This window comes from Prosopis cineraria, unplaced genomic scaffold (assembly GCF_029017545.1).
Source record: "Prosopis cineraria cultivar Desert tree isolate PC_DT_omini unplaced genomic scaffold, ASM2901754v1 PC2, whole genome shotgun sequence".
Lineage (NCBI taxonomy): Eukaryota > Viridiplantae > Streptophyta > Magnoliopsida > Fabales > Fabaceae > Prosopis > Prosopis cineraria.
The window spans coordinates 15,705,601-15,716,685 of record NW_026555333.1 but is presented as its reverse complement, the minus strand read 5'-3'; the positions used below and the strand labels follow the sequence as shown (position 1 = coordinate 15,716,685).

The window sequence follows — 11,085 nt, the reverse complement described above, 5'->3', positions numbered from 1 at the left end:
GGATAAAAACGCCAAAGAGTATTTTGGCCGTGGGATGTGCCGATGCGCCGATGGGCTGAGCGCCTGAGGAGTAAATTAAGCATTAATGGTGGAGAAAAATGTTGGTGGGAAATGTGTAACAGAAATTTTTGAGTCGATTTATGGACATGTTTGATATAAAGCATTGGAAATAGATTAGGAATAGAATTGGCATATATTCGGTTTGGAAATAAACTTTAAAATTATATCTTATATGTCACAAGATTTTTTATTAAAAAAAATGGATAGACTCAAATCAAATAAAAATTAGATAAAAAATGCAATTACCATCATTTTCCATTCTTGCAGTAGTTAACATCGTCGGACAATCAAAATAAAATTTAGTTTGCCATCGCCCTAGTCAATCAAATGAGTTGAGCGACTCTTGAGCTTGCCATTGAAGACCTATGAACAATGAAGACGGAGAATGTGCAGCTCACTAGATCTGGATCATGGAGCAATGGGTTCTGGTGACGGACAACTATTGGTTTGTTTAGATTAAAAAAAAAACTCTGTAATTAAAGTTAGAATTAACTTAAATTAACAAATTGAGATTAGGAAAATATTTGTAACTTTAACTTGATATATATTTGAATTCTTTTTTTTTTAAGTTAGTTGGACAAATTAAAATTTATTTGCATAATCTGATTTAAAAATCAATTAATATGTATAATAACAAAAATGAATATGAGTTTTCTTGTACACACAAAATTGTGACTAATTTAATATTTTTAGAAAAAATAATAAACTTAAAATTGAATTTTTTATAACAGTATATTACATATATAAAAGGAAAAATGATAATAAAATCTATTTGAAATATATAAATAACAATTTAGTTTCTTAAAATGATATAATTCTCCTAAAGTTTTTAAAAATTTTTCTATCATTAATGAATTTTTTATAAATTATTAAATTATCGTTGTTAAAAATAAGTAATTCACAACTTTTTTTATTATATTTGCAACTTTTCTTTCTTAAATTTGCAACAATGCAACAGCAAATCACAATTTCGTATATTAAATTCCTTACTTATTGTTGCATTACTGCAAATATAAGAAGGAAAGTTATGAATCATTTATTTTTAATAAGGACAATTTAATAATTTATATAAATTTATTAATGACAGAAAAGTCTTCAAGAACTTCAAAGGAATTATGACATTTTGAGAAATTAAATTGTCATTTATATAATTCAGAGAGATTTTATTATTATTTTTTTATATAAAATGTGTTGATAAATCAAAAATCTCAATCTTTAAAAAGGTAGATTAAATAATAAAATTTAAAATATTCAATTATGCAAAACTAAAATAAATTCATAAATTACAAGATATTCAATTGTAATAATGTATGACTAATTATGTCTCAACCTTACATCACACAACTGTAACATGACAAAATATATATATATATATATATACACATATATATGCACTCTACTAATTTAATATATTTAGGAATATTAAACTTTAAATAAAAAAAATTTTAAATAAGTAGAATAAAAAATTTAAAATGAACTCATAAATTAAAAAAATCTAAAATGTTAAATATTTTGTGAGTAAGAACTCATCAAACCCCTTTGTTTAACAATTTCTCACATCAAAAACTTAAAGTGTTTCTGCAACATGGTCCCACACTTAATACTTTCAGAGGAAAAGGGAGGACTGACAAGGCGTTGAAATTTGAGAAGCTCAATTTTTTGTTGCTTAAAAGCTCTTTTCAACAATTTTTCATCCAAACAAGATTAAAAATGTTCTAATGAGCTTTTAAGTACCCCCAATCGAGATTTGAACGATCCTAACCTCAGCAAAATGTCAACCAAACACATACTATGTTGTTGATAACATTGTGTCGAGGACCTTGTGATGAAGATTCTAACTTGAGATGCAAGGATGATGATTGAAGAACCAACAACTTATAGTAGTTGATTTCTCTCCTATCAATTTCTCCTCCTATTTTCTCCATTATTGGATTTCAACTTCAATGATTAAGATTTAATATATTATAAAACAAGAACAAATTAAGCCAACCCCTAACCTCTGTTGATGAATTGATGGCAATTTCTGCTACTGACATTATTGCAGCATCCACTTTCAAGAAGGTGTGACTAATAAGATAGGTGTTATCATTATCACCTTCTTATTCCATCTTGCTAGCCAAGGATGCCACTAACTATGAGAAACCTTTTACTGTCACTAACTCCTATGTTGTCTTGGACGATAGTGGCTAATTGCTTGCTGATTTTGTTTTGCGATTTTGCTTTCTAATATTGTTTTTCCTATTTATCTTGCCGTTTTGCTTTGATCCTTTATTATGTATTGCATGTAACATCCCGAACTTTAACCCTTGAGCTAAGTAAAGAAATAATCAAGTTTGATTAAGTAAAATTGATTTAGTAAATGTTTAGAGAGGATTAAAGAACCATCCTGGCTTGGGTATAGCTCGAGGAAAGGATTTGAGACTGAGTTCGAGCTATATAGGCTTAAAGGAGTGGAAAAATACTAAAAAGAAAGTTTTGTGCCATGTGCCACAGTAGGTGCATGGTCCATCAAAGCATAATAGGATGAGAAAGAGAGGGAAAACCTCTCTTTGTCATTGGCCACAACATAGGAAGGATCCACAGTGATGCATGGTCATAAAATGGTGTGGCTAAGGCATTATGTGCCACACAACGTGGCATAATAAGCACATATCGTAGCGCATGGCAAAAATTTTGCGAAAAAAAATGTAACATCAATTCGTGAAATTAGAAAGGGGAGTAGGAGAAAAATGAAAGAACATGACTTTGCTCTGCTAGAGTTTCAATTTTTAGAAAATTAGAAGCATTTTAAAGCTATCAAATTCTAAGGGTAAGTCTCTTAATCTCTTCTTCCTTCCCAACTTATTCTCTTGAGTTTATGGTTAGGGTTTGTTGAATGGAGAGAATTTTTGGTCCGTATAAGTTATGATTTTGAACTTGTTAACTTAAATAGAGTTAATGAAAGTTATTTGAAATCTTTTTGAAACCATTGAATGAGAGTTTCATGCAATAATGGTGGTAGTTGGATAATTGTGTTATTAAATATGAGTTATGGGGGTTGTTGTGTGGCATTAATGGCCTTAGAAGAATTTAATGAAACTAATGGGAGCTAAAAAGATTTGATACACCTAACGGGTAAGCCTAAATGTAAGAGTAAGGGCTTTGGGTATTTTAAAAATTGAAGTGAACTTAAGTTGTGTAAATAATGATGTTGATGATTGTGAGTTTGATTAATTGTAGATTAATTACCCCATTCACTATATTTGGCTTAAGAGCAAGCTTGGAAGCAAATTTATTGAAAGGTAAACTTTTGATTTTTTAAAAATTTGAGGTAATTTGGAGAATTTTTTTTTGTATAATTATGTGTTAGTTGATTTGTTTTTGTGAAAATGTAATGATTGAGTTCAAAGATCGGGCTTATGAATTGAGATATGTGCAACATATGTAAAATGTTAATTTTTTCCAATTTGGCAGCAATTGCATGGTGTTATTTGAAAAACATGCTAGTATCATGATTTTGTGTTGAAACATGTTGTTTGATAAGTTGATGCAATATTGTGATTTTATTAGCATGTGAATGCCATATGCATGTGAAATGAGAATTTGATGTAAGATATGTGCTTGAGGATGTAAGTGGAGAATATTTGCATAAATATTGGTATTGCTCACGTGTACAAATAATTGTTGTGAATTGATATGCTGACATTGAGTATTTGATTGTGTACAATAATTGAGCATGTTATATAGCATGATGACAAGGTGGGAGTTCGCCTAAAAAGAAAAGTAGATAAAATTCACGTGGTAATGGCTACCAATAGTTGAAATCGAGGGGTAAGCCTTGTCTCATTATTTTTTAAGGGATTGTCCTATTGTTTGTTGAGAAATTCAAACCTAACTAACTTCACCAATTTATCAAAGAGATTAGCTAGGATTTACAACACTCTAGGGATTCAAGAATGGGAAAAGCCATGGCTTGAGAGTGAGTATAGGGATTTTTGGTCAAGTCACTTCTCACAATTAGTTAGGAGCATAAGGAGGATATAAGGATGGTTAGATCATGCATTTTTATCCAACGTATCACATGATTATTAAGTTTGTGACAAGTTAAGATAATGGTTGATAATATTATTATTTGGTTGTCAATATGTGGCAACATGTATTGTCAGTAATATGAGAATGAGATGTTATGATTGTTTGAACTAGCATGGATAAGAAGTGAATTTTTTTGCAATATTCCAAATTGGAGTGTTTATAAATGTTGCATATATTTTATTGTCAATTAATATACAATCGCATAATATAGACGTACTTTGGTTACTGTATGATTGTACTCATTTCTCTCTTTCAACATTTTACAAGTTCTAGTTCAGGTGCAAAAAAGGAAAAAGCATTAGGGGTTTAGGAATTTCATTGTTCCTACTATAAAAACTTCCTCTATTTGCTTCTTTTGTGTAATTAGAAAATATCACCAACTAGAGGGCATTTTGCATATACTTGCACTAAATGGGTGATTATGATTGGACATTGTATTTTAGGCCCTAGGAAAAGTGTGTGTGTGTGTGTGTGTGTGTGTGTGCGTGCGCGCGTGTTTTGATTATTATAAGGCCAAAATACTAGTGCAAGTATAAAGATGATATATATTACTTATGTGCAAAGGAATTGATTTAACGCAAATGAATGACCTCCCCCTTTATATTTGTTATTAAGGGATTGAGGCTTGAAAATGTGAATTGAATGTTATTATTTGAATGTGGTGTGTTGCATAGATGATCTTGAGTCTATTGAATACGATCTAGATAAAAAGTATGGCTTTAGCACTTGAATGTAGGTTTTAGACACCCTTTTTGTTAAAAAAAGTGTGAAAAGAGTTAAAAATGTGTTTAGGTATCCAACTCCTTTGTGTGAAATCTTTTGGAAGTAAAGCCTATGCCATTAGCTAGATCTTGAAAAGAACTTTTTGTGGATACCTAAATCGTCTCAATTGAATGTCGGACAGAAAAATAAGGTGAGTCCAAAATTCACCCTTGCTGTTATCAAAACCTAACAATCGGTTCGATGCGCCGCTGTGCATTGCATAGTGAGAAGTGTGCTGTGGCGCACTGAACTCATGCCACAGCGCACCCCCTATTTCTTGGTGAGGTCATTTTTTTTTTGAAGGAAAATGCAATTTTTCAACTCTTTTTGATATCACTTGCTTCTGTATTTATATTCTATTATGATTTTAATTGAAAAATGATATTTGAATACTTATTTAAGTTTTTAAACTTGGGATTCCATTTATATAAATATTTTGAATTTGGTAACTTAATTGGATTGATTCTAAGTTACCATGATTTTGGAGTTACTAACAAATTAGTGAGAGCAATTTTCAGTTTCTGAAGATTGGAATGAAAGTATCCTGTTGTCCAAAGAAAAGGACTTGTTTTGATATTTTTCAGTTATGGATTTGTTCAGTTTCGTTATTTTTGGATTTTTGTCCCATTTCAATGGCAGAACTTTTTTTCCTCGTTGTGTTTGATGTTTATCGCTGGTGTGCAATTTTCTTTTTCTGGTTTGACAAATCATCAATTTTTTGGTTAGACTTATCAGTCTGATGCTCTACTTAAGAAAGGAGATGGAGAAGGCTGCCAGCGGAGATGGAGGACATATAATGACCAAAGATGGGGGCCTTGGAGGACATCAGCAAGACATCACCAAGGGAGCAAGGAGATAAAATGATGGCAGAGGGAAAGGCAAGAAAGGGATGGACGGAGAGCAATTTAGTCTAAAAAATATTTAATCCCATAACTGATTTTCTAAAACTAGTGGTGGTGGTGCTCAATAATCCCATGTAGGATATGATTGGCATTGAAATTGGACTTCTCATTTTCTCATACTAAACATGAAAAGTTAGTATTACCTAATTTCAATCCCAGTACTACATGCCAAACAGTACCTACGATTTTATCAACATGTCACTGTCAATTCAGGGAACAAATGATCGAGGGAGGGCATCCAAGCGGCTCCATAAAATAGGGAGGGAGACAGCGAGAAGACAAATTGACGAAGTAAGAGAGGAAAGGAAGAAAATTATAGAAAGAGATCTGAAACCTAAAATAATTTTCTCTTCAATTTTTTGTTTCAAGAATCAAGAACTTTTGGAGAGAAAACAATGTTTCCTAATAAAACTTATAGGAATACAATTTTTTCACAAGTATTACAGTCATTGTGAGATTAATTTTTTTTTATTCTCTCTACTCTTTCTCTTGTTAATTCAAAGACTAAAAAAATATTTCCCCTCAATTTTTTCTCTCCCTTCCATTTTCTATTATCCCATTTTCCCTATTCACCCCGACAAAGTATAACAGGAAGACCATTGCCAATTTGCCATGCCATGGGCTTGACAGTATCATATATTTATTATCAATGATAACAACACCTTAAAAAAAAGAGACCAGTACATTATTGCAGAACGTTTAGAGTGACAATGAGAGAATTGGAAGGAGCAATACACTTGCTTCGGTCCCGTGAATCAAACAATGCCCAGCAAGCCAAACAGCAAACGAACCACAGGAAGATTGCTAATCATCATCCTACACAAGACCACCTAGTAGAATTAAGCTGACCAAATATAACAATAGAGAATGAGAGCAAACGGTAATATCAAGGAAGGATTTCTCTGAGTCTTCATGGTTTCCAGAGAATGGTTGTGTCCGCAATCATGGAAGTCACCACGTATGGGTCCATGTTCGAAGCTGGCCTCCTGTCCTCAAAGTAACCCTTTCCTGCTTTCTCTGTGTCCCTACCAACTCTAATTGATGCCCCACGGTTGGCAACACCCTGTTCAATTCCAATTTACCATAGTAGTGACATATTTTTAAGTACACTATTGCAAAAGATGTAATATGCTATAAAGAGATACTCAATATTTACAGGGACAAAATTGCCCAATTACTCAAATATATCATGATACCCCTTATATTTAGAGAGAAAATAAACTTCTAGAAAATAACTGTACATGAGAACAAATAGAGTACAAAAATGTGCCCAATGCAAAAACTAAAATCTTACCCATATGAAAGTTTCGATGTTGGCGGTCTCGTGCTTTCCTGTGAGACGACGTTCATTGCCTTCACCATATGCAGCGATGTGCTCCTTGTGCTTCTTGCCCAGCTTCTCAATTGCCTTCTTGATGACTTCGTATCCTCCCTCATTCCTCATGGACTTAGTACTGGCATATCATCAAACACTTGTCATGCATGACGAAAACAAAATGAAAATGAACTTCATACAAATAATCCTTCCATAACATCAAATCAAAGTTTTACCTGTAATTTGTGTGAGCACCAGCTCCGTTCCAGTCACCCTGTTTGGTAAAAACCCAAAAGAGAAATGTCAAAATAGGGCATGAATCGATAAACCAAAACATTTTAAACTCAAATAGGAAAGCTTTTTATACCGGAATTGGCTTGGGGTCAAAGGAAACCACCACTCCAGCAATCTCACAGATCCTCTGTTACCAAGAAATAGACACGTTGATTGAGATACTTTTAGCAGAAGGATAAGCTAACAATTTAATCTCTAGGCCCAGTCAATTAATAATCTGTTAAGTAATCCAATGGTAAAACAAGAATTTCCTCTTCTGTACAAGCACATTTTTTCTTCTTTTGTGGTATTTTAAATGGTAGCCATGAGGTACCTCCAAGATGTAACGAGCACACCACAATTCGTCACCAGCAGAGATGCCAACTGCAGGACCAACTTGGAACTCCCACTGCACAAACATATTGAAATGTAAGGAAATGACAAAGATGACAAAGATTTGTTGAACAAGTAAGAAGAATAAGATAACGAGAAGTGGAAAGTTGTAATATACTTGTCCAGGCATGACTTCTCCATTGATTCCACTGATGTTGATTCCAGCGTATAGGCAGCCTTTGTAATGCGCATCCACAATGTCACGACCAAAAGCCTTGTCCGCACCAGCACCACAATAATATGGTCCCTGGTACAATGAGAGAGACATGTGAAGAACAAACAAAACATCAACATTCACCCTAGATCCTCTATTCATGTAATTTAATATAAATATAATATAATGTGACATGATTAAATAAGAAAAAAGGAATATTAGGTTGTGACGTGTAAAAGTAGCGTTGTTCACATAGCAATTATATGGACTGAGAGTTCTTTCAAGTAGCTTATGAGGATATTACCACTTGCGTTGGTCTTTATTACTTAGATTTAAGTAATTCCTACTTGTACTAGAACAAAGTACATAGGCAAAAATTTAAAAGACCAGGAAAAAAAAAATGAAGACTGATTAAGCTGAATATCTTGCTGCAGAAAAGTGTGCATGATTGAGCTGAACATGAATGTACAAAGTAAGTGGCAACTATTAAGGGAAGAGGATTTTCACCTGAGGTCCAGGGAAGCCACCAACAGGCCATCCAAGAGGCCAGTTGACATCTTTCTGCAACAAGGTGTATTCCTGCTCAATTCCATACCTGTTTACAAATGAAACATAAGGGATAGAGTAATTGAAGACATTAAGTTACAAGCCAAAATATTCATCCGATACAAACATTAAAATACAAATAATACCAGGGTTCTTCGGCAACGACATCTGGGTGACTAAATATTTTTGCAGCTGCGTGTCTCTTGTTTGTGGGAATAGGTTCTCCAGCAGGAGTGTATGCATCACATATAACCTATCGTTCAAAGCCATTCATCAACATAAAGAAAACAATATAATCTAAATAGGGCAAAAGCTGTTAAAAAGTCAGAACCTACCAAGATATTTTTACCCCTTCTAAATGGATCTCTGAAAATTGCTTGCGGGCTGTTGGTGGGCAAAAATCAATATCGAAATTAGAAATAAAATCCAAGTCATTTTACTTAAAATTACTTATTTTCATAAAAAAAAATATCCCAGTCAGTCAGTTTATTAAAAAATGCTTACTATAAGATAACTTCACTGTCATCTCCAGGAGCTTGACCTGTGCTAGAACCATCATAATTCCACTTAGGAAGCTTTGAAGCATCACTAACTGGTCCTGGGAGAGTCTATATATCCCAAAAACATTTTATATTTGTATGAGTAAACCAAAACAATATCAAAGCAATTACGTTTCAATGAATCAAGGTTAGGAGATTCAATTACTAAATTACCCTTGCTTTGCTCCTTAGGTCCATACCAGATCCGCCGATCCTAAAATATCACGAGGGGATCAGGAATAATTAATGCGAGGTCGGTGAAAAAATAGTGGGAAAGTGCGTTAGGTGAACAGAGGAGTTAGATGAGAAGGAAGCAGAGAAGAAATCAGCGTTGATTTAAGTCATTACTGTGTTAGTTGAGATTCTCGTCAAGAAACAGGAAAAGAACTAGATTATTGTGTGAAAACAAACGGCACAAAAAATATCTCAGAAACCTATTCATCGAGAGCAGAAAACTGAATAGAAAATCAAACAAGAGATCAGAGTAAGCTCATACCAAAAAGGAACAGGGGAAACATCAAGCAGAACAAATGGTCTTCCCCCTTCTGTTCAGCTCAATTTAATAAAACTTCAAAAGATCAACACTCACAATCATATAACTAAATCACCGTTTTTCTTCTCCAAAACGTATTTCTTTTTCCCAGCTTTGTTTTCTCAGAGGGTAAGTAAGTAGGTGCACGTAGTGAAAACAACGTTTCGAAGATTAAAACAGAGAACAGGGGGTGATCAATCAAGAAAACGACGAACAAACTGGCGAGCACGTACAGGAAAGAGATAAAGCAGACATACCATATGTACTCAGCGATCACCTTCTCCGTGGCCTCCGAGAGGTTAAGGTTGATGAGATCTGTAAGCAGAGACATCGCAGAAAGCCAGAAACGAAAGTCTTCCCAGAAAGGTCTTCACAGCTAGTGTCTCTCTCCCTTGAGCAGAGACTCTCTCTCTCTCTCTCTCTCTCTCTCTCTCTCTCTCTGCGTTCTTTAGATTCAATACATGAGGTGTGCGCGAAGCCAAATCCTGCACAGGTTTTTATAGTGCCGCCCCGTACTTGGAAATATAAAACAAAGCGAAACATAATTTTTTGGTTATTGTACTTTATTCTCATTTTATTTTTAATTTTTATATTTTTCAGTATTTTAAACTTTATACTTTTATTTTTTTAAAATATCTATACTCTGTTTACAGAGAGATTAAAAATAATAAAAAATATAAATATAAATATTTAAAATATTAAAAAAATTAAAAATAAAATATGAATAAAGTATAGAAATTAAAATTTATATCTACCCATAAAATAATATGTGAAATTGCGATTATGAAAATTATTTCTTTCAAACAAAGTCTATAGACTACAGTTACAATTGCAGCCTATGCAACCAGCAATTTGTTTCCTTGTACATTAATGTCAAATTACTTCTTTCATGTCAAATTATAAAACACATTTAGATAAAATTTTACATATCAATAAACCTCATTAAATATATTTAATAATTTTATCTTTTTAAAATAAAAATATTAAATTTTTAAAATACATATCATTTAATATATTCAAAAGAGAAGTGATGAAAATTAATTATGCGAAGAGAAAGAATAATATTAAAATTAGTGTATTTAATGAAATATTAATCTACTCAAAATCTTTTATATTTTAGAATAGAGAAACTCTTTCAAAAGTTTCATCTAATTTGAGACGAAGGGAGTAATATTTTCAGCATTAACATTTTTAAATTTCAATACTTCTTTTATCATATTTCAATATTAAAATTCTCAATTTGATATTAATATTTTTATAAAGTTCTTACTTATCATTCTCCATTTTTTAATTTTTTTGTCATATAAAAATATTTATAAGTCAATATCCCCATCTATCTCTATGTAAAAATACTAATAGAGAAGAAATTCTTACTATGTATTGCATCATTTCTGTTTTATCTAATAAAAACATCATATTAAGTAATTAAGTAAGTGTAAATATAAATTAATTATGTCATTAATGATGATAGGGAGAGAAAAGATAAAAATAAAATTATTAAAAATAATTATATATAAAATTTTATTTGATTGAAATGG

The 11,085-nt window shown here is 32.3% G+C and overlaps 1 protein-coding gene across 1 annotated transcript; it reads right to left on the bottom strand.

Moving 5' to 3' along the window:
- Positions 1-6,394: 6,394 nt before the first annotated feature.
- Positions 6,395-9,988, bottom strand: LOC129303149 (glutamine synthetase nodule isozyme). Its single transcript, XM_054942253.1, has 12 exons — positions 9,805-9,988; positions 9,190-9,229; positions 8,981-9,084; positions 8,812-8,860; positions 8,623-8,729; positions 8,438-8,525; positions 7,895-8,023; positions 7,718-7,792; positions 7,478-7,531; positions 7,347-7,384; positions 7,090-7,249; positions 6,395-6,858 (listed from the first exon to the last, which is right to left on the bottom strand). Exons 1-12 carry the CDS (start codon positions 9,876-9,878, stop codon positions 6,706-6,708), a joined length of 1,071 nt encoding a protein of 356 aa, XP_054798228.1. The 5' UTR covers positions 9,879-9,988; the 3' UTR covers positions 6,395-6,705.
- Between the last annotated feature and the right edge of the window lie 1,097 nt (positions 9,989-11,085).